General features: G+C 41.6%; 1 protein-coding gene across 16 annotated transcripts in view; it reads left to right on the plus strand.

Annotated features, from left to right (window-relative positions):
- The window catches only part of raraa (retinoic acid receptor, alpha a), a 534,959-nt gene that overhangs the window by 475,405 nt on the left and 36,577 nt on the right, over nt 1-22,977 (plus strand). For all 16 annotated transcript variants that reach the window (XM_078529303.1, XM_078529300.1, XM_078529314.1 and 13 more), the window contains one exon: nt 8,914-9,055. In XM_078529303.1, the coding sequence (XP_078385429.1) occupies nt 8,914-9,055 (142 nt within the window). The remainder of the gene's footprint in view (nt 1-8,913; nt 9,056-22,977) is intronic.

Consider the following 22,977-nt stretch of genomic DNA (forward strand, 5'->3'; position numbering starts at 1 on the left):
TGTACTAACGAGGACCAAAGGCCTTACATTTCTGAGGGTTTTTTTGAGCACCTGGGGGAACGTAAACTGAGAATTATAAGGCACAGCTACTTCCTGCCTCAGCTGAGACAGGTGTAGTTGAGACATTTCTGGGACTCGTGAATTTTCTTGTTCTGTCTGTACACATCTGTGCGTCTCGCTACTTGTGACAGGGTGACACCACTGGGAGATTTGTACCCTTCACCCACAGCGAGGGCTTCTCAGTAGCAGATATGGCATTCCCTACAGGATAACGCTTCTATTCCATTATCATAGCAGGAGAGCAGCACATGAGAGTCAGGGAACCTTTAAGGTGTATACAGCCCACATATCCCAACTTTCGACCTTATTTATATGCAGTATGAGGACCTTAGTGAAGAGCTCTGTAGGGGAGTACAGGGGATCTCTGTATTGTGAGCCATGCTGCACTACGCGCATGCATTTGTCAGGCAACTGATGTACTTTACAGTAGAACTGGCTAATTCGTCACCTTTGGCATTACATGGTAGCAGCAAGATGGGGCCATCCAATTTTACAAGGTTGCTGGCTTTCCCAAGGTCCAGGATGCAATCGATGGCGCTCATGTTGCTTCGTGAGCTGGAGCAGATAACCCAGTCAACAGGAATTGCTTCTGCTCCCTCATTGCACAGATTGTGTGAGACAACATGCAAAGGATTCCAATTGTTAACGCCAGATCTTATGGAAGTTGTTATTCTTCCTTCAAAATCCAGTCCTCTCTGACCTCTTCAGAAGGAAAAAATCGGACCAATAGATGGCTTGTAAGTGGTAAAGCCTACCCTTGCTGCCATGTAAAATGAACCAAATAAGGGTGTCCTGTACAGCAGCAGAGGAGTGCTGCAATAAGACACATGTTGTTACTAGATTATACAAGATTGGTCATCAAGAGGACTATCAGAGTCTTAAGGGGAGGCTTTTCCTGCCTAGGCTGATCAGAGAGGCTCCACATCATGTTCCTCATGCTACATGTAATTGTAACCTGCTATGCCCTGCACATCTTGAATATATAAAAAGGATAGAAAATTTAGACATTGCCAGTGCGATAATCCCAGTGAGTACTGCAATTGGCACCAGAGCACATCTCATCACTGAAGTTGTCTTCTCTGTAATTTTTGACACTTCCTTCTCCCCCACAAACCCACTTATCAAATAAAGGAATATTCCCTCAATCTGTTACGATCGGTATGGGAGGGGTGCACAGTTAATTCTAGCCCCACTTCTCCACAGGTCATAACAATGGATGTAAATGTTTAATTCAGTCACCAGAATGGCCAATTGTTTATCTTTGCTACAGCTATACCCCGCATAAAAAGACTTCAACCAGGCTTCTTTCAATGAACACAATAATTGATTTATTATAAAACAGACTTTTAAAAAAAACTGGTTAACATAAAATTTGCCATCTGGTAGTGTAACAATTGTCCCCTTTTTAAAAAAAGAAATCTTAACACCCATACACTCACAACCAAACACAAAACAGACAAGACAAACATGGTCTCTGTAGAGATTGGGTTAAGGTAATGTTTTTAAAAAGATAAAGTTCAAAAAGGCCTTGACTCTGTTGATCCGACAGAATTCTGGTCACAGTAGATCTGGAAGTTCTTTTAAATGGATCTTTGATGAAACACTGTCTTTGATAACTCTCACTTGTCACAACTTTGCAGACTTTCAAAATACAGATGTGTTATTCTGATGAGAATTTTCTGACTGTTAACTCATTCTGGACTGCACATAATACAAGGCTGGCTGGACAGAGGGGGAGATAGAGTCTTCCTTTGTAGGCAGCTCTCAAGGCACACACTTGGACTCTAACAAAATAAATGTTCAGAGAACAATTCTCTCAGGCCAGGTGTTTTCAACAAATCAGTAAGAATCTCTAGCCTGGCAACAACAGTTTTTCTTCAACTCAGATATACAAAGTATAACTCTTCTCACACCAGGTGTCCTGCTGGTCATCTAGCTGTTGACCTGTGGTTTTTGAAAAAAACAGCTTGTTCACAGCCCACAAATGAACTTGTAGACTTTTAAAACAACTCAAGAGGGAGAGTGTCCAAAATTCAATGTCCTTCCAATCTTCCAAAAAGCTGGTTCCTCACAAATCCAGTACATATCCTACAACATGACAATACATCAGTACTCTTCACACCAACGTGAACATGCCAATAATCATTACCTGACTGACATGTAAGTGCAGTCTTTCCTGTATGATTCTAAATTCCATGAATAACATAAATTTGATATCAGAGCATGTTCTTTTTTAATGAACACAAAATGAAGTTCAAAGTGAACCTAAGCGAACTTTGTTTCCTAATGCAATCCTGCTCAAGGATAGCTGCATTGCCTTTCTTTCACCTATTCTCATGCTACAAGATGCAATCTGAGGATCAGCATCATGGGAGCTGGTTGTTTGCTCATTTGTTATAAAAAGGTGCCTGGGACAGAGATAGCTCTCCTTCTAAGTGACGGCTAGGTGCATTCCTGTTCCTTGTCCCCCATATTCTACTGAAGTGTTACTGAAAGTCAGAGCTGTTGTGTTTTTATGATGCTATAAAGGCACCAGTCACACTCGAGTTTGTTGGCATCCACAACGTGTTTTTCCAATGTGGAAAATTGCCCAGGTATGTCCTGTACACCAAAAGCAGGACAAATCCAACCCGGTTAATTACTGCCCCATCAGCCTACTCTCGATCATCAGTAAAGTGATGGAAGGGGTTGTCATCGCTGCTAACGAGTGGCACTTACGCAGTAATAACCTGCTCGCTGGCGCTCAGTTTAGGTTCTGCCAGGGTCACTCAGCTCCTGACCTCATTAGAGCCTTGGTTCAAACATGGACAAAAGAGCTGAACTCCAGAGGTGAGATGAGAGTGACTGCCCATGACATCAAGGCAACGTTTGCCCAAATATGGCATCAAGGAGCCCTAGCAAAATTGAAGTCGGTGGGAATTGGGGAAAGCTCTCCGCAGGTTGGATTCATACCTATCACAAAGGAAGATGGTTATGGTTGTTGGAGACCAATCATCTTAGTCCAGAGACATCACCGCAGGAGTTCCTCAGGCCCTAGGCCCAACCATTTTCAGCTGCTTCATCAATGACCTTCCCTCCATCATAGTGGGGATGTTTGCTGATTGCACAATTTTCAGCACCATTCGCGACTCCTCGGATACTGAAGCGAAGCAGTCCACGTCCAAATGCAGCAAGACCTGGACAACATTCAGGCTTGAACTGACAAGTGGCAAGCAACATTCATGCCACACAAGTGCCAGGCAATGACCATTTTTAACAAGAGAGAATCTAACCATCGCCCCTTGACATTCAATGGCATTGCCATCGCTAAATCCCCACTATTAACAGCCAGGGGGTTATCATTGACCAGAAACTGAACTGGACTAGCCATATAAATACTGTGGTTACAAGAGCAGGTCAGAGGCTAGGAATCCTGCAGCGAGTAACTCACCTCCTGCCTCCCCAAAGTCTGTCCACCGTCTACAAGGCACAAGTCAGGAGTGTGATGGAATGCTTTCCACTTGCTTGGATGAGTGCAGCTCCCACAACACTCAAGAAGCTCAACACCATCCAGGACAAAGTAGCCCACTTGATTGGCACTCCATCCACAAACATTCACTCCCTCCACCTCCGACACACAGTAGCAGCAGTGTGTACCATCTACAAGATGCACTGCAGGAACTCATCAAGGCTCCTTGGACAGCACCTTCCAAACTCATGACTGTTACCATCTAGAAGGACGAGGACAGGAGATGCATGGTAACACCACAGGAAGCTCCCCTCCAAGCCACACACTCTCCTGACTTGAGAATATATCGATGTTCCTTCAATGGAGCTGGGTCAAGATCCTGGAACTCCCTCTCTGAACAGCACTGTGGATGCTACTACACCACATGGACTGCAGTGGTTCAAGAAGGCAGCTCACCACCACCCTCTCAAGGGCGATTAGAGATGGGTAATAAATGCTGGCCCAGCCAGTGATGCCCACATCCCATGAATAAATAATTTAAAAAAATTATTGCGACTAGGCATATAAGAACAGCTATACAAAGGTAGAAAGCTTGAAGACACTAAGAGCAAAGCTGTGTGTGCTGTGTTCTGCTTGCAGGCAGAAGTGAAACTGGGACTGGATCACATGACACACTTCCCTTCTGGTGATGGCATGCTGCTACCCCTTAAAGGCATATTATAACAGCATGTGCTGCTGTAAAAATGGAGAGACGGGACTAATAAGTAGGTGAGCCCTAGGTGTAGCCATCCCACTAGTCCCTGGAGCTGTGTCCTCGTTGATTTGCAGGATTGACCTCGGAGAGAATCCCAATCAGACCTGACTCTGTTCTTTCCAGGCAACGATCCACACACTTTGCAACAGGAATGCATGAGTGGAAACCTTTGTTGTTTGTGTTCTCTATAGCTCAGCTGTAGCACTGCAATTTCTCAAGATTCAAGAATATACTTTTTTGATTAGAGAGCATATAGCTGACAATTTTTGAAAAATAAGCTGAATATTTGTGTATGTCTTCTTCTTGAGCTCTCTGCCCGACAAATCTTCTTGAGTTCTCTTTTAAAGACCTCCACCTTGGGTAGTGCAAGGAGGCAGGGCAGCTGGAACAGGATCGAGCCCTGTGCAGTTAACACCAATCTGATCCAGACTCCAGACCAGCTGTCCAGCCAACTGGCCACCCAACTAGTCTGAATTGCTATGGCAACATACACACTTACATGCATGTTGTAGCCTGGAGCTGTGGATAGTGATGGTAGAGGTTCTGATTTATTTCCATCACATGTTTGACCTGGAACCTCTCCCGCTCTTACCATCTGCTTTTGGCGTGTGTTGGAAGCATTTACAAGTTGATACTCAACCTGTTTGGCTGCGTTATGAATGCACCTTCCTTGGCCACCAAGTCCTGGAATAGGACTTGAAACCAGAGCTTCTGACTTGGAAGCATGGACGCTGTCTAAGGAGCCTTGGTGAGTTCCTACAGCGCACGTAAGTGTGTATGATGCCTTCGGGCAAAGAACTCAAGAAGAAATACGGAAGTATTCGCCACAAGGTTTCCTTATTTGTGTATTAAACAATTCAAAATTAGCAAAATAGTCATCTTGATGACAGTCAAGTAAAACCCTTTGTAGGTGGACTGAAATAGGATCTGTAGAGGAAACAACAAGTGAGAGGCTAAACCAAGAAAAAAAATAGAGATTTAAATATTCTTTACGGAACAGCCTTGAAATGCTAAACGTACTATCAGATTTGTATTTAGTCTTTGGAAACTCCTTCAACCTGGTAAGCAGTTTTGTTTAGAAGGCTACATTTACATTACTGTGTGTTACATTTATCAGTGACTTAAAATAAGAGCTGACTCATGTCCATTTCTCTTATACCCAAGTATTAATGATGTATTTATTATTGGAGATACTGGAAAGGTTCTGGTCGTGTTTATTGTACACTTGATGCCTCTGGTGACTTCTCCAACTCTAACTTCTTAACGAGATGTGCGGTGTCAGCACTGTTTGATCTGGTTTCCTGTGTGTCCTAAAAACAGTTCTGTAACAAGAATTGCATCTTTTCTACACATTGGCCAGAATTTTACATTGAATGTGCGGGCAAGCGCCCAATCCAGAATCACGTGAAATCGCGCAAGATGTCAGGCATGCATCTTCACGTCATTGCGTCCACACACAACATTGGAATCAGCGCGCGCGTGGGAGTCAGAAGTGCACCCACTGACAATTAAGCCCATTAAGGAGCCAATTATCAGCAATTTTACGTGGCCCATCCATTTTTATGGTTGGCTGATGGGCCAATCAGCGAGGTGGCCTGCACATTTTTGCTACAAGCTCCATCCAGGGCGGGATAAAATGTCCGGAGTTAGATAAAATAAAAGAAAACGTTTGAGAGATGAGGCGCTATGTGGTCTGCTGTCAGGTGCTTGAATTTGCAGTATTGACACAGTTTACAGCAGTTTATTGAGCTCATTTCAATTTTGACAGCACTGTAGCTCCCTGAGGCAGCTCCGCAGGAGCTGTCAGCCTTCAGGGAGTGCCCGCCCACACCCTCACATCTCTCAGCGCTCACCTTCTTCCCGCCCTGCGTAATAACAAAATGGTCTTGGCAGTTACCTCATGTATGAACTTTTCAGAGGCAGGTTGCCACTTTGCACCAAGCCTGAAACCAGGCAGGTGAGGGTTGAGTTATTATGCCTTGACTTCTGCGATTTATAATGGCAATGGTGAAAATTCATTGAAAACCTTTGCATCATTAATAGTTCATGCTGCCGCATGACGCATGGTTCCAAGTGGCTTTATAGACTTTTATTTTATAAAAAGTTGAGATTTTATAATCAGTTACATTATGGAAATTTCCAGACTGTCTTACTAGTTAGTAGGCCTAATCAAAGGGATGTTCGTGAACCAGGAGGTCAGAACTGAAAGAGAGAATTTGGGGGTGAAATGCAGTGGGAAGCTTAATTGTCACCAGAGTTAGGAAAGAGCACATTCAGATTACCATTTATTTCATTCCAAGCCACGTTGGCTATTTTGACCGCCTCAAATGCCATATGCCATTCCATGGTTAAGAGGGTGCGAGACTTAACTGTGTTCAGACCCAGTGTATGGAGCACTCTATAATCAGTTGATTGGAATTGTCCCGGAGTGATTTTATTCAACTAGATCCAGATATTCCGACCAGATAACTTGTTCATATAATTACGGAGCAAAAATGTTTTGCATTACTTTTTTTCTTGTATCGACCAGCATTATTTTACCCAAGGAATAATACTACAGTAACATTAGACCCCTTTGGGCACAAAAAGGTACATTTTTTACAGACAAGGTTCCCAGTCCAGAGCTTCAATGGGAGAACAGATTAGAGAACTGAACATGCAACTCCCAATTTTCCAGTGTGTAAATTAACCACTAGCGTAACCAAGAACATCATGGTGCGAGATGCACTGTTTCAACGATGTTAAATTGCTATTTCCCCCTCCAATTGTTCTTATGCAGACATAGCATCGTTTATAAATCTTCCTGCTTTGTTAGCCAGAAATTCAGTTAAGGGTCAATGTTTTTCTTTAAAGTGTCAAAGGTCGTGATTTCGGTGTCAGTGAGATCAGTTTCTCAAACAGTCAATGTTTTTGCCAAATTCAGTTGGCTCAATTAGAGTTTGACTCTTAAGCCTTTTATATTTTGCTGCATTTTCTTGCCAATTTCATCACCCGAGTCTGCTCATTTGTCGACATTGAACTCCTTGGCGTACTACTCCACAGGGCTGAGTGTCCTTCAGTACTTCATCCAAGTCGAATCACAGAATGGTTACAGCACAGAAGGAGGCCATTTGGCCAATAGTTTTGCCCCAGTTCTCTGCAAGAGCAATTCCCACTTCTTCATAGTAGTCTCTGATAAGGGTGCTGTTATGTAACAGAATGCTATACTTCATCGCACCATTGGTGACTGTGTCTTCGCTGCCTAGCCTCTAGAATTTCCTCACTAAACCTCTCTGCCTCCCTACCTCTCCTTTTAAGCCACTCCTTAAAACCTGTCTCTTGAATTAAGTTTTGGGTCATCTGTCCTACAATATCTCCTTACGTGGTTTGGCGTCAAATTTTTCTTTGATAACACTCCTGTGATGTGCCTTCGGAAGTTTTACAATGTTAAATGCAAGTAGTTAAAATAAGGTGATTTTATAATCTACAATGTTAAGCATGATCTTTTTAAATGAATATCATCATTCTTAAAACCACAGGGTTTTTGAACAAGATTGCATAGAAGGGAAAAGAACAGGAGCAAGCACTAAACTTTGGAGGGAGAGGGCAGTGAAGATCTCTTTGAGTAAATATTTCTACTATAATTCAGTGATTTTCAGCTGATTGCTTCCAGCACTAAATTAACTCAGCTGTTTTACAAGTGCAGAGGAGCAGAGTGGGTGACCTGTCACTCAGGTTGACTTGGCCTTAGCTTTTGAGGTGTATGATTTCTTCAACCTTATCCACACTGTCTAATGATTTCTGACGTTTCCTATGACAAATCTCAAGCCTTATTCACGTGAGCTTGATGGTGAATGCCAGCGGCTCTCCAGATGCAAGGGGCCGTCAGAGTCAATCGTGCCAACGCCCATCCACATGCATTTCCAGTTGTAGCCACTGGATAACTATCAGGAGTCAGTGCCCTGATCGGTTTTGCCTTCACTTCAGTTACGTATGATTAGGAAAATATCCATATGAATTAGGCAGACATGTAACCTGTTCTAAAGTCCATTGCCACTTCACCTTGAGGTGCGCAGGATCTTTCTAAGATGGGTTTTATCGTCTTCCCTCGATATCTCATCATATGGGTAATTGTAAGAGTGAACCTACAGTGATACAGAATGCATGAAGCCCCTTTATATCTTCTTCCACCTTCTAATATTTTCTTCATTTTTCTCCTCCTCTTGTTGGGTTAAGGCTCCATGTGCAATGACCCCTCCCCAATACCTTACCTAGATAACCATACTTTATGTGGAATCTAAAACAGTGAATGTGGATATGCTATTTGAGCATGGGGAGATTTATAGCTAAGCCTGATCTTGCCCTAACTTGACATTTATGTCCATTTGTTGTGTGATCAGAATCACTGCATAGCGATTGGGAGTGGAAACCCTGGCCAATTTTGCCCTCTGCTAGCCCAGCCAGCTAAGCCAATTGGAATGTCCTAATTACAACTCTGGTTGAGATCAGCTAACAGCACAGACCAGGAATTGAAGCTGAGACCATCTGTTATCTTTATTAACTGAACCATTGAAGGAGTTCTTTTCGTAGCTGGTAATGCGGTTTTGGAGTTGTGCTGTGTTTGTCTGCATTTAAGATCAATCCCATATTTACCTCCTGTGTTTTTGTGCAGGGTTTTTTCAGAAGAAGTATCCAAAAGAACATGGTGTACACATGCCACAGGGATAAGAACTGCATCATCAACAAAGTCACCCGAAATCGATGCCAGTACTGCCGGCTGCAGAAGTGCCTGGAAGTTGGCATGTCCAAGGAATGTAAGTCTCTGCACAACATCTGAATTGATGCGTATCACCTGAGCTTTCCTTAACATTTTGTATTTCATATTATTGCCAGCCTGTATGTTGGTGCCATGATGGTGGGTTGCAGAGTGAACCAGCTCTATTTGCAATTGTCAGGAGTTACAAAATTTTGAACATGTTGTGAGGTGTTTTATTCGCACTTTATCACCAAGTTACACGGTGGTTTCTCCCCTTACCCTTTTGGCAGCTTTTCCTTTGAACACCTCACTATTTTCTGCCCCATCACCTCACAGCGATATCTTCCTGCCCTTGTCTCCCTCTGCTTTTGCATTGAGCGACTCTCCTCAGCCTCCTGCGCAGACCTAAACAATAACCTCAGCATCGTATTTGATCCTGACCTGAGTTTCCGACCCTATACCCTCTCCATCACGCAGACAACCTACTTCCACCTCCGCAATGTTGCCTGACTCCATGCCTTCCTCAGCCCATCTGCTACTGAAATCCATAAAACCATGCTTTTGCACTCAAAACTCAACTATTTGCTGCGCTCCTGGCCAGATTCCCATCCTTCATAAACTTCAGTTCATCCAAAACCTTTTGACCTCCTCTTATTTTGTACCAAGCCCTACTCACCCATTGCTGTCCTCGCTGCATTCTGCTGGCTCCCAGTCCTTCCAAGATCTCACCCCTCCAGTTTAAACCCAATCCATTGCCTTCGCCCCTGCACCCTACACCCACATCTGTATAATTCCCTTACACCTCTCCCAGAAGGCTGCATTTTCTCCGACTTTGGCATCCTGTGCATGCCCTCATCCCATTGTCCCACCACTGGGAGCAATACAGCTATCTAGACTCCATGCTCTAGAATTCTGGTCTTAACTCTTTTGCCTCTCCATCTCCCTTTTCTACTTTAATACCACCCACCTTAAAACTCATCTCTTTAACCAAGCTTTTGGTTACCTCTTTCAATATCTCTTGGAATTCTGCCTAATTAATGTTATTTTTAGCAGACCCTAAACCCAGAGACTCTAAACCCAATTATAGTATTGCAACTATTACTGAGATCAGCTAACTCCACACAAACTTGAAATCAATTCCGGGGCTTTCGTAAACTGCATGGCTCAGTATCACACCGGGTTGTGCATTACTTGCTAATTCAATTCAAGGAGCTCCATAGTGTTTCTTTCAAGGTGAAGTATCCACTTTAGAGGAAAGGTTATAGTGAAGAAGTTGATTTAGTGAAGCTGGCCATGATGGGAATTCATTCTCGATAAGGACTGTTAAGAAGTTTCCATGAGAACAGAGATGATCAATCCTCAGCAGTGGCAGTACACCCATGCCTGCCCGCAGCTATACATAGAAGCCTCTTACCTTCATTTGTGTAACACTAATTTGTGACAGGTTGCAACATGTTGCTGAAAGAAATCCTAATAGATTTAGGCATTTTGAAGAGCAGCTTCCAGTCAGATTCTTGCTTAACTGAACCGTGACAGAAATTAAATGAGTTCTGCCTAAAGAAGCCTAAAATGTTCTTGCACATATTGAACCTTGCCTACAAGCATTTTAGCATTTGTCAAAAATGTAAAGAAGCTAAATCGTTAGCTCCATCCATTTGAATTTCCACAGAAGTGGTCAATTTGGGAAGCAGGCTGACTATTTGCTTCCACCCCAATCTCTCCTGTTGAATGCATACCCCTGGCCAATTCCTGGTGTCCTGACTGAGAATTATCTTTCAATCATAATCACCAGAAAAGATTGGCTGGTCATTTGTCTCATTGCTGTTGTAGGATGTTGCTGAGTGCAGGTTTCTTCATTCGATAGCAATGACTGCGTTTCAAAAGAAATTCATTGGCTGTGAAGCACTTTGGAACATCTTGAGGATGTGGAAGGCGCTATATAATTTAAAGTTTTTCTTCCTTTGCTCAAAGTAAGCAACTTTGGTAACCCAATGTCAGTGCAGATCCTGTATTTCTGTGGGGCTTGCATTATATACCTGACAAATGTGCTGACCTAGTTTTGGTAAATTGGTAGCTGAGAGTCAAGATTTAAACACAGATCGTGTTTGATGTCAAGTTCCCAGGCTCGCCTACGTGCAGCATGACTTGAGTTCATTCTATCCCATTAAAACAAACAGTGGCTTTAAAACAAAATCTACAAAAATTATTTTGAAGTTACCATTAGAATTGAATTAACAGCACATTATGACGTGCTGCACATGTACAAAATAGCAGGCCTCCAATTATGCTATTGGGCTCCAAAGGGCCTGTGTGGAAAGGTGAACCAGAGAGTAGAGTAAATATGGGAAACAAATGCACAAAGATCAGATCTAAACATAATGTGCTTCCCCCGGTGGAAATTTTACTGCATTAAAGGTGCTGTATAAATGCAAGTTGTTGTTTAAGGAAACAGAGCTCAGTGGGCAGCAGAAATCATAACTGCACAAATTGAAACTCCTCAGATTTTGAGAAACCTCTCCTCTTACGTTTTTTAGGTATATGAACTGTTAAACCCAATACACTGTGAAGATTAACCCCACCCACCCAGTTTCTTGCTATTAACCCTCCCCAATTCCTGCCCCATGCACATTTATTTGCCTCTTGCACCCGCTTATGCTTTTGGTCTTCTGTGATAAGTTGGTCTACGTCCCTGTGAGTGCAAAGGTTCTGAAGTAAAAGCAAACAAAGCTGGAAATAGTCAATGGCGTCTGTCAGCATCTATGGGGAGAGAAAAACAAGAGTTAACATTTCAGGGCAATGACCTTTCATGGGTGCAAAGATTCTGTCTAATTTCTTTTCTTAGTCCTATCTTCCTCATTTTTAACTGGTGTCTTGTAGCATTTGAACCTTACATCATAGTGAATGGTTTATTTGTAATGGCCTTTCATAAACTTGAAAATTTCAATGGGATCCTTCTTCCTAAAGAAAATAAGCCAAAATCTTTCAATGTCATGAATGGAATGGGTGTAGCAGGAAAACATTTTTAGCAACAAAGCATTTTTATGTCAGAAGAAGGCACTGCAGCATTGCAGAAAGTCTACGCTATTAATTACTTGATATTCTGCAAGGATTATTTTCACAAATGCCTTTTGTAGTAATACCAAGGGTCAATAGAAGAAGAGCTAAAATAAGACTTGGGTCACTTAGACACGGCAAGATATAAAAGTACGGCTGATTAACTTGATGTGACATTTTGACTCAGTGTCAGAAATAATCAAAGAAACTGTCTAATGAATTCTAGGGCGGCCTCCAAGGAGGCAAGGTAACCTTGCATTGCAAATGATGTAGTCTTTGTGTGTATATGGTAGAATACACATGTATGTTTGGATAATATGACGAAAAAGCATAAAATTTTATTTTGCTACAAATCCAACAAAATCACATGGTGATAAGATGTGGAAGTGCTCACACTTTGCATCTTTTTTATACTGTTATTTGTTCCAATTTTCTCTCATTTTCTTTACTACTGGCCTGAGGGTACGGACTCCTGCTGAGCCGCTCTGTGTGTAAAAGGCCAGGCAGCAAATGTGGCAGACTATTCGATAACAGAAGGCATCAGAGTCAATTCCTCCTTCCTCACTCAGCATCTCTTCAGGAGGAGCCACGGGCAGGAGTGGAAATTGAGCTTTCTTTTGCCCAACCCTCATGCAAGACAGAGGGGTCAGTCGTAGCATTCAATTTGTCGAACAGCTCAGAGCAGGAACTGCACCTTTCTGACTCTGTATTTTGTCAAGTTTGCACCTAGATCATTAGTTGCTGTGTTACCACTATTTTTAAGATTGGTTTTAGGCTTTATGTTATGGAAACCACATACCTTCTCAGCCTGGGTTTAATTAATTTATAAAGAGATGATGACTAAATCATCTGCAATTATATTAAATTTATTTTTTAACACAGCTTAATTAAAAAGCAAGCTTGAGGTCCTTTGTTATCTCCAGGTTGGGTTTATGCTGTCTTTAATGACCACGGGTCACAGTTGAGCTGGACCTTGAGCCAAGGTGGTGGAGGGTGATGTGCAGAAAGAAAAAAATCAGCTATTGGACTTGTAACTGCTTTTCATCCAGTAACACTGACGGGATGTGTTTGTGCGTAGGGCCAGATTGGGGTCCACTATGATACCTGTAACGTTTTAATCCCCTGCTGACACTGGGCTTGTACATGAAGAGGTATATCTGGGCAGTTACCAGGGGGACTGCTGATGCCCTGAAGCCATACCCATGTTTGATTCAGAAAAAGAATAGAAAGATTGACGAGAAATAATGATGCAGTGTGAGATTAAAAATCACATTACAAAAAAATACTAACCATCTGGTGGTTATATTTTCTATTGCAGTGCATGCTTAAGTGAGCAACATGGTGCAGATTTATTAGAGTACAACCATTTTGTAAATAAGTACGGTCTGATGGAGCACTTTTGAGAGATTTGACTTTATATGATGGACTGGCTACTGACTGTCCACATTTAGTTGGGAAGAGGAGAAAGCTTTCTTTCTCAAGGATCGATGCTATCAGAAAACAAACACATTTCTGTTTTACTGGCTTCCGCCTAGCTTCAGGCAGATCAGAGAGCATTTCGATGTCAAACCAGATGGATTTTAGAAGGCTGTGTTTGGTGGCAGCAGCCCACATCACCAAGTATTGAGGCACTGCAGAGAACAAATACACAACTGTAACTCTGTCTACTGGGTTTCCCCAACACAGCTGCAAGAACTAAGCTTTGAAACACAATTCTGTCCATAGCATGGTGAGGCAATCACACAATCCTCTCTTGTGACAGACTGACATTACCACCCTGAGAACTGAATGCCCCTTGAATTTTGCAGATTATGCATATGCGAATAGTATGTGGTCAGCGCCGAACGAACGGCACCAGTCATTCATTAGCTTTACATTTGTTCATAGACTTCCGGTGAACGTTTGCATGGCAAGTTCCTGTGATCCAACCATTTAAAAAGCGCAGCTACAAAGCAGCTGGGACCAGTGTATACAGGGAAAGCAACTATGTATGTCCTTAACCAATCAGATTGAAGAATTGTTGACCAGCAGGGCAGAGCCTGAACCAGAAATTGCGGTTAGAATACTTAATTTGGTGTTCAATTAGTTCCAGAAAACAAATAGAGAGAAAGAAAGGGTTATGCAAAAGATGAAAATCACAGAATCTCACAGTGCAGAAGAGGCCCTTCGGCCTCAAAAAAAAACTCCAACAATGATTAAAATCTGAAGGAATGAAACTCCATACTGTTAAAAATTAATTTTCAGTGGTAGAAAGGTTGTTTGATAATAAATAAGACTTACCATGACAGTACAAGTTTGTGTACCTTGGAATGGACAAGCCCTAACTGTTTCTACTGAGTTTTATGTGTATTTATATCAGGTAAGTACAGCAATTTCACACCATTCCATGACTTGAAATGTTGAGTCTTTTAGCAAGGTACCATTATAGCAGTTTCGGGAGGAACAGGACACTTGGTGCAGCAAATTTGGATTTGCGCATTGGGAGTTGCTGTCTAATTTACATGTTAATAATGATGAGCACTGTTAGCCCCACTATTATTACCGCCAGAAAATCAGACCCAATATGATCAAACTAAAGTCTCTCCTTGGCTCTCTATGAACTACTGTTTCCAGGGCTGTCCATGCTTTTGTTTCTGTGGACCTTGGAGGCTACATATAAATTTTGAAAATGTGTTCCTCAGTCCTATGAATGGGCACAAATAAGACTGAGTTGTTTGAGTTTTGAATGTTGATAACCAAGCTTGGTGGCCACAGGGTAGACACCCAGATGCACTTAGTCTATCTTTCTTCTTAAGCATTTAAGAGAATAACAAAGTGAGGATACTTTTTATTCATATTACTCCCCCCTTTGGCGATTCAGTAGTGTAACTCCCATGGGACAGTGGAATATTGTGCTAGGTGGAGATGGGAGGACACTTGAAAATTAGGAGATCAACTTTAAAAAAAAACAAGAATGCCTCTTGTTTCCTCCATCCTACATTACTCCACCTCCTTTCTTTATAATTGCACACAAGGCAGTACCCATAGGAAATCCCGTGGCTCAAAAACAGAATGCCTTGTGTTGGGGTGAACCAAAAAAATCCTGCAGATCTAAGAGGCTCTCTGTCCGTCAGAGATAAATTCAGGTACAAGACAACAAAAAGAAACACTTAAAAAAAAATCTTCTGTAACTCGAGTAATCTCTCTCTTGAAAGCTTATTCAAGCTTCAGCCTCCAAAGTAACACACTGCCCCCAACATCAACTGATGCTGGTAACAGGTCTATTTTGTCCTGTTAGCCTCAGTAGGATTGGAAACACAAGACGTTGGATTTAGCAACTTCAACATCCATTGCTTGTGCATGTTAATATATGGTAATGAGCTACCAACAGCATCAGAAAGCGCATGGGGGATGTAAGATCATGTCAGGAGTTACAGCGCAGACATTATAGGATCCAGCCTCAAATTCCGCTCTCAAAATTGGTAGTACAGCGATATGTTGCCCAAAAAGAGCAAGTAAAGTTAGAGCCTGGCTTTTTACCCAGAAGATATTCATTTAAAACCAGCCCAAGTGAAGCACCTAATGTTTCTGCTGGCTGGCTGGTCTACACAAAATTAATTTGGTGAGCATAGGCACATCATGGAAAAGCGCCTTCAATTCATCAACAGTTGGCACTTCAGACAGGCCAAAGGAAGGCCAAAATGCCATCTTTCTGATTTTAGTCAAAGCAGACTTGAGTAACAAATGGTGGAATGTCACCATTCAAACTTCAATTTTTTTAAAAACTTCAATTATCTTTTCCCTCAAACGATCAAAGGTAGAATGGTTAGCTAGTAAGGAAAATGGAAAATATCACATGGGCGTACTAGGAGATGCTCTCCTGAGGTTGGTGCTGAAACAAATTGTTGGACCAGGATAGATAGAGCTTTATTCTGCGTCTAAACATGACCAGGAGTGCCCAAAATTAGAAACATTTCAACACCAATATCCTTCAACTCGAAAATAAAGTTCTATGTTAAAACAAAGAACTTATTGAGAAAATCTTACCCACTTTTGTGAATCCGTTGATTACCCCCAATCCTACATGACTCACTCTGTATCATTGACTATTGCTAACGCACTTCTAACACACCTGGGAGTGTCCGACGGCAAAAGGTGTTCTTCCGCGAGTGCCAAAGCAAATAACTGCTGCTGACTTGCTAGAATTTTCAACCCAAAACATAGACAGTTGTTAGGTGCGGTGGGCATGACTGAGCAGGATCACGTCTGCTGCTAATGGGAGGAAGGGAGGATAGAAAAATCGACTCATTTGAGGCGACTTTAGCAATGTGGCTGCTATTTCAGTGGATGGGCTGAGGTGAGTTTAAGACTGCAGGACATGAGAAGAACTTAGCTGTGTTTAGCAAGGAGTTCTCATTTGAGGTCAGTTGGGTTCACTGTGGTATGGAGAATCAAGGTTGGGGTTTGAGCACGCAAGTTTGGTTGACAATGTAATGTAGAGGGAGCTTTATTTTGTATCTAATCATGCTGTATCTCACCAGGGAGTGGTTGATGCTTGTCCAATTTGTCTTCCATTCCCCAGCACTAACATTACTCAACTTGATCAATACAAATTGTACATATAAAGAGTAGCTATTTTGAGAAAATCACCTTTCATGCTTCTCTTCCAAATAAACCCTTTCAACACTGAGTACTGTAAATCCTACTTGTATCAGTGATCGTTAACAAGGATGGGACTTTTAGGATTAGGATAATTCAGTGGAACATTCAGCTTTAAACATCTTCCCATGGTTCTTGAAACAGATCACCAGTGCAGGACTAGATGTAGATATCCATTTCTGCACTCAAAGAGATTATGCGTAGCAAGAAAATCGATCAAAAAATCTGAAAATAGGTACAGGTTAAAACAGTGACTTGCCTAAATGCATTAACAAATATGTCACTGTGCACTGAAAGATTAATTACAAATGGTGTTGTGGGCCCCACTGAGCTGCTTAATGTAATTGGCCGGTTTGTTTAACAGAACTCATCTTATTGGGTCCATATATGTTACTTGAACTTGTTACTCTGGGATTTTACTGTGGATTTTTGTCTAATTTATGACATACATGGAGGTATGTATTCTAAGGGAGCTGACATGTATCACGTTTTCAAATAAAAAAACCTGATTGAAAGGCTCGTTGTGCAGGATAGCTCCAGTCAGGTTGTGATTATTCAAGGCCAATGAAACTGAAGGATATTCATAGAGATAGGGAACAAAGCCAAAGAAAGTTAAAATTGTTGTAAGGAATAGCTTGAATGATAAGGTAAAAGATGTTAGAGGTAAAAGGTTTAAAGTTGTGGGGGTGGTCGGGAGAGCTTCATACTTCCAGCCACAGTAATTGGCATATTATTGAGAACACATCTGTATCGTTTCATTCCAAGGTTCTCCTGCTGCAATAATGATTATTCAAATTTCAATATCATCTACAAGAGAGGTTTGTCATGTCTGCAAATATCTAAAATACATGATGTTTCACCAAACAAAATATTTTGTCCTTTTTTTAAACTAAAAGATTTAAGGATATATTTTATGCATTTCCAGTTCTGACACAGAGTTTCACATGCTTGAAGCACATACTGGGAATTTGGGTGCAGAGGTCAGCACTCCCGGTGAGATTTTCCATTCATTAATTTTAACAGACAGAAAATCCTGCAAGGCATGTTGACCTCTGCCTCTGAATTCCCAATGTGCGCCCTCAGCATTGCAAAGCTCTGCGCCAGGAGTAAAAATTCATAAGGTTTACCCTAAAGGATCTTTGCTGTGAAAAGTGCATGTACAGTAAGTGTATTTATCAAGGTACCATACAATAAACCAGAACGGAAATGTGGGCCTATTATCCCTAATAACAATCTTGAACAATACATGTCAAACCCTATTTTTATTGGATACCAAAATGATGCAGCTTTCTTTCAAAGATCATATTTAGGTTCTATGCCTTGTTCTAATATTGCCAATAAAATTAAAAAAGAAACACATTGCAGTGAGTGAGTCTGTAGGGAGGATTACATTATTCATCATGAAGGAATAATCAACACTCTCATGACCCTTGATTATAAAATGGCGAGTGTGCCTGAAAGTGCAGTGTTTCTTGAGCAATTAGGGACTGCCTCCACTTTTGGTGGAACCATTTATCACAAATATTGCAAACTCGCGCAGTCGAAGTAATAAACTTTCAGGCATTTATCATGGTTAAGTAGCATGTTAATTGCTTAGAAGATTGTCATTGCAGCTACGCCATGCTTTCTTTTTTTGGAAAATGCATACTTAAAAATTGCATTTTTGTTAGAATATTGGCAAAACATAGCAAATTAGGCAGTATTCCTGATTTTTTCTGGAAATTTGATGAATTCATCCAAAGACATCCTTTTTATAAATCAGTTTCAGATGGAAGTTACATGCAAGTTAATAAACTTTAATCCTCTAATGGGTGGTTGCAAGTTTGCAATCTGGGCTGCGTTGTCTACATACGTGGCAATATGGTACTTATCAATTTCCAGCCCATTTTTGGCTCTCTGTTATCCCATTTGCAGCACACTCAAGGACTTTCTGTTACTTCTACTCAGGAAAGGACTATGTGGGGCATCTTTGGAGGTGACTCTAGGTTGACAAACTTAGCGATAGAAGGCTGGAAGCAAATGGCAAACTTAACAATCTGATTCCTAAACCAGATGAGCCTGCAATGCACCAGACCATTGCTAATTGACCAGTTATTCTGGAACCTGGAAGAAAGACCTGCCTGAAGAAGCAGGGATTGTTCCTGCTCGGCCCCTGATAACCTGCAAGTGCTTTCCCCAATGAGTATGATGGTCTTAGATGGACAAGCTCACCAGTGTTAATCACAGATAAGCTGCGTGGTTTGTAAGCTGTATAAACTCCACAGGCAGAATTTTTAGGTCGGCGTGCGAGCGCACACCCGACCCGACCGGACGCGAAATCGTGCGAGATGACGTCGGGCAAGTGACCTGACGTCATCCCGTGCTCGCGCGATATTTCGGTCGACACGCGCGCAAGTATCGGAAGCATGACTGCCGACAGTTAAGAAGACAAAGTTGTTAAAATTCCAATTGTCCCCGATTTTCCATGGTCCGTCCAACCTTAAAGTTGGCGGACGGGCGAATCTGCCAGGCGGACTTTGCATTTTTGCTGAAACCTCATCCAAGAGCGGGATTAGGTTTCCATTATTAAATTTTAAAAATGTACGGATAGAATTTTCATCATGTACATGTTCAGGTGACTGATTCTGATGCGTGGACATTTTTTCTAGATTTGAAAATCCTTATTTAATTGTTTTGAAGTCTTTGCAGCACTCTGCCTTCAGGGAGCTTTCATTCAGCGCTCACTCGCGCTTATGTCAGTGCCCGCCCTCTCCCTGCCCCCACCCTGGCAGCGCTGAGCTTTTCAGCTTGAAATCGCAGTCAGGGGCCGATAGCGGGCAGCGGTCCTTTCTCTGGCTGCTCCCAGGCCCGCCGATCACACCCGCACGCCGACCTATAATCCTGCCCCATTTGCGTCCCATACACATTTGATGATCCATAAACCTTGGCCAAACCAAGTGGATTGTACCTTTAGTGGCCCTCCATATTCAGCAAAGAGAAATTCTACATAGGTGGACTCTCAGTGACATGATTTGAAGTCTCTTAAAAATGGTGATGGGTTTCCGCTAGCACTTTACACCCTGTTGATCAAAATAAACTAGCTCCCTATTATAAAAGCAAAAAACTGCGGATGCTGGAAATCGAAAACAAAAATACCTGGAAGAACTCAGCAGGTCTGGCAGCATCTGTGGAAAGGAGCACAGTTAACGTTTCGAGTCCGCATGACTCTTCAACAGAACAGTTCTGTTGAAGAGTCATGCGGACTCGAAACGTTAACTGTGCTCCTTTCCACAGATGCTGCCAGACCTGCTGAGTTCTTCCAGGTATTTTTGTATTTTTGTTTTTGTTTAGCTCCCTATTATCCTAGGTAGGACAGTATTGGTTAAATATCATCTTTTTGTTAATCTTCCATCTTCTGTTAGATAGATAACAATATGGTTAGGGCAACATTTTCCTTTGGACAAGGAAATGGTGAATGAAGTGACGCTTAATTCTAGCCTGGGCAACAGACAGCAGGTGTTGCAAGACTATAAAAAGATGGTGGCCCTGTTTGTTTCTGGATGAAAGCTTTAAACTTTGTTTGTATACAGAAAAGACAATTGTTTAACAAATTAGCTAGCCATTCGTGTGGTAGTAATAGTTAAATATTTCATTGTTTGAATGGCTTGTTTCAGTTTTGCAGAGTAAACTTTAAATAAAGCAAAATTCTTGCCTGAACTAGCATTGCAGGTAAATCACTTTTCCCTTTTGTATGAATATTTGCATTTTACGTTCTTCAGCTGGCTTTTCTTGTAAGCTGATCTCAAGCTGAAAGCAGAATCCTTGAAATTTTGGCAAGATTATTTAACCGCTAGCACACTAACATTTTCTAGACAAATATAGTACAACAGATGCCATTTTTGGGCATCAGTTTTGTCACATAATTTCAAAGGTCAAGCAACAATTCTTTTTTAAATGACTTTATGGTATATGTTTGTTTTATTATTTTCCCTCTTATGTTAAGATCAATTTTTTTCCTTGTGAAGGACTGGGGGACAGAGGGAGGTACACAAGTAGAGAGACCACACTGGATAAGTTATTCTATATGAGTTATAGAGAAATTTCATTCTTGCTAGTTTCCCCCTCTGAGTTTTCTCTCCTCCTCTGTTGGAGGCAATGTTTCATGCCGAGTTTGTTTACACGGGCACAAACTGCCCCGGTTCTTCACTCAAAAAGCCATATTTTACATGTGAGCCTGGAAAGTGAGCAGTAGGTCACTAGTCGACCATAAAGAACATGAAGGCTTAGCCCAATTCTGCCCTCACTCAAGGTACACACACATCTGCCTGCACAGATTTTTCCATTAGGGATCAGTGATAGAGATCAGAAGAGCAAACTCCATTTGTTTTCCCTCTCCCAAACCCAGCAGCTCTGACACCAATTGTAGCTTTGCCATTGATACCCAGCTGAGAGAAGTTAACTTATTGCAGCTGAGGGGTTGAACCTGGGACCTTCTGGCCTGTATAACTCTGTAGGACATTCACCAACCAGAATTAATGATTTATTGATACTCAAACTTATCTACTTGTGTTTCTTTCAATAGAAGAAACTCAGATCCAATAATTTGGAGTTCTGTGTGTTGTCAACGCATGTGATTCACTCACAGTCCTGCAATTTGCGGAGGTTTGTGTAGGAAATTTGAATTTAACTTTAAGATTTAAACTTCCCACAAGACTCATGAGTTTAAAAAGTATTCCAAAAATTGCAAGACTTGTTAGAATTGGCTGTTAATATATTTGCGGACATACTGCAGCAGGAAAGTGAATAGAGACTAACCAACTAGCCAGTCAACTGCAGTCCCCAACTGCAGTGCATTCTATATTGCTTTGTTATGAGTAAGCCTGTTCATTTAAAACCACAAAAGGAAAGTCAACCAAATGTCTAAACAACAGAACAAGTGATGACGAAATGTTGAGACTTTTTCACTTTTACATTAACTCTATTTTCACTTTTTACTATTTCTGGACTGAAATATCATTATGCTTATATAATTCTATTGGCCATCATTTTAATAGGACTGGAAAGGAGTCAACAGATAACTCCCACTCCGCCTGCAGAACATAGTAATGGTAGACAACATCTGTCACTTATATCCTGCAGAGTCATCAGCGCACCCATCCACCAAGAACTTATGCTCCATTCTTTGGCACCATCTTTTACGAGGACAATGAGCCTACCGCTGTTTCCATATTATACCAGTTGAACAACGTAGATATTGTGCCTTGCTCGTTCCAAGCTGGTTCAGCTGTGGCTCAGTGGGTAGCACTCTCTCCTGAGTCACAAGGTTTTGGGTTCATGTGCAATATCGAGGACTTGAGCACAAAAAATCAGTACTGAGGGAGTGCCGCACAGTCGAAGGTGCTATCTCTCAGATGAGACATTAAACCTTGGCCCCATCTACCTCTGTGGGTGGATGTAGAAAATTCCATATCACTGTTTTGAAGAAGAGCAGGGGAGTTAACCCCAGTGTTCTGGCCATTATTTAACCCGCAGTCAACATCACAATAACAGGTTATCTGGTCATCATCGGCTTGCTGGTTGTTGGGGCTTGCTTTGTGCAAAATTGGTAACCACATTTCCTACATTACCACGGTGACTACACTTAAAAAGACTTCATTGGCTATAAAGTGCTTTGAGATGGCCGGTGGTTGTAAAAAGCGCTATATAAATAAAAGTCTTTTTTTTTACTTCCGCAGGGAAAAAACTGGATTGTATTCACTGGACCATAAGAACTAGAGACATTTGGATTCAATTAGTGTGGATAATAATAACCTGGAGCCTTTTGTTTTGGGGGGTGGTGGTGGAAGATGATTCTAAATACAATATAAATAGATTCTTCATGCACAAGCATAGGAGATACTGCAGTGTGTAAAGGCACATTGTTTAGCATAGCCTCTGGATGGATTGGACCTTAGCTCTGAACCCTATTGCTTCATGATTATTGACCTGGCGTTACAGACCAGAACAGTTGTAACAAAAAATAAAGATGCTGCAGTATCTGACTACCAATTTACACAGCTCTGCATAGGGTCACTCCCTCATTTATTTTCTTGTTCTGACCTGTTTTATTTTCAATGCAAGATAAGTTTATTACCTCAGCTGATTTGAATGAAACTATAACTCTTAACGAGATAGTCACTGTGGTTTCTGTGTCTTTAGTTAATTGCCTTTGTAAGATTTCCTCTTTGCGATGCTGCCTGACATTGTTCCTGCCTGCAGAGCTTTGTGGCCCCAAAAAACATAATTTTTTTTGTTCCATGGAAATGCTTA

Source organism: Cetorhinus maximus, chromosome 25 (genome assembly GCF_964194155.1).
Source record: "Cetorhinus maximus chromosome 25, sCetMax3.hap1.1, whole genome shotgun sequence".
NCBI lineage: Eukaryota > Metazoa > Chordata > Chondrichthyes > Lamniformes > Cetorhinidae > Cetorhinus > Cetorhinus maximus.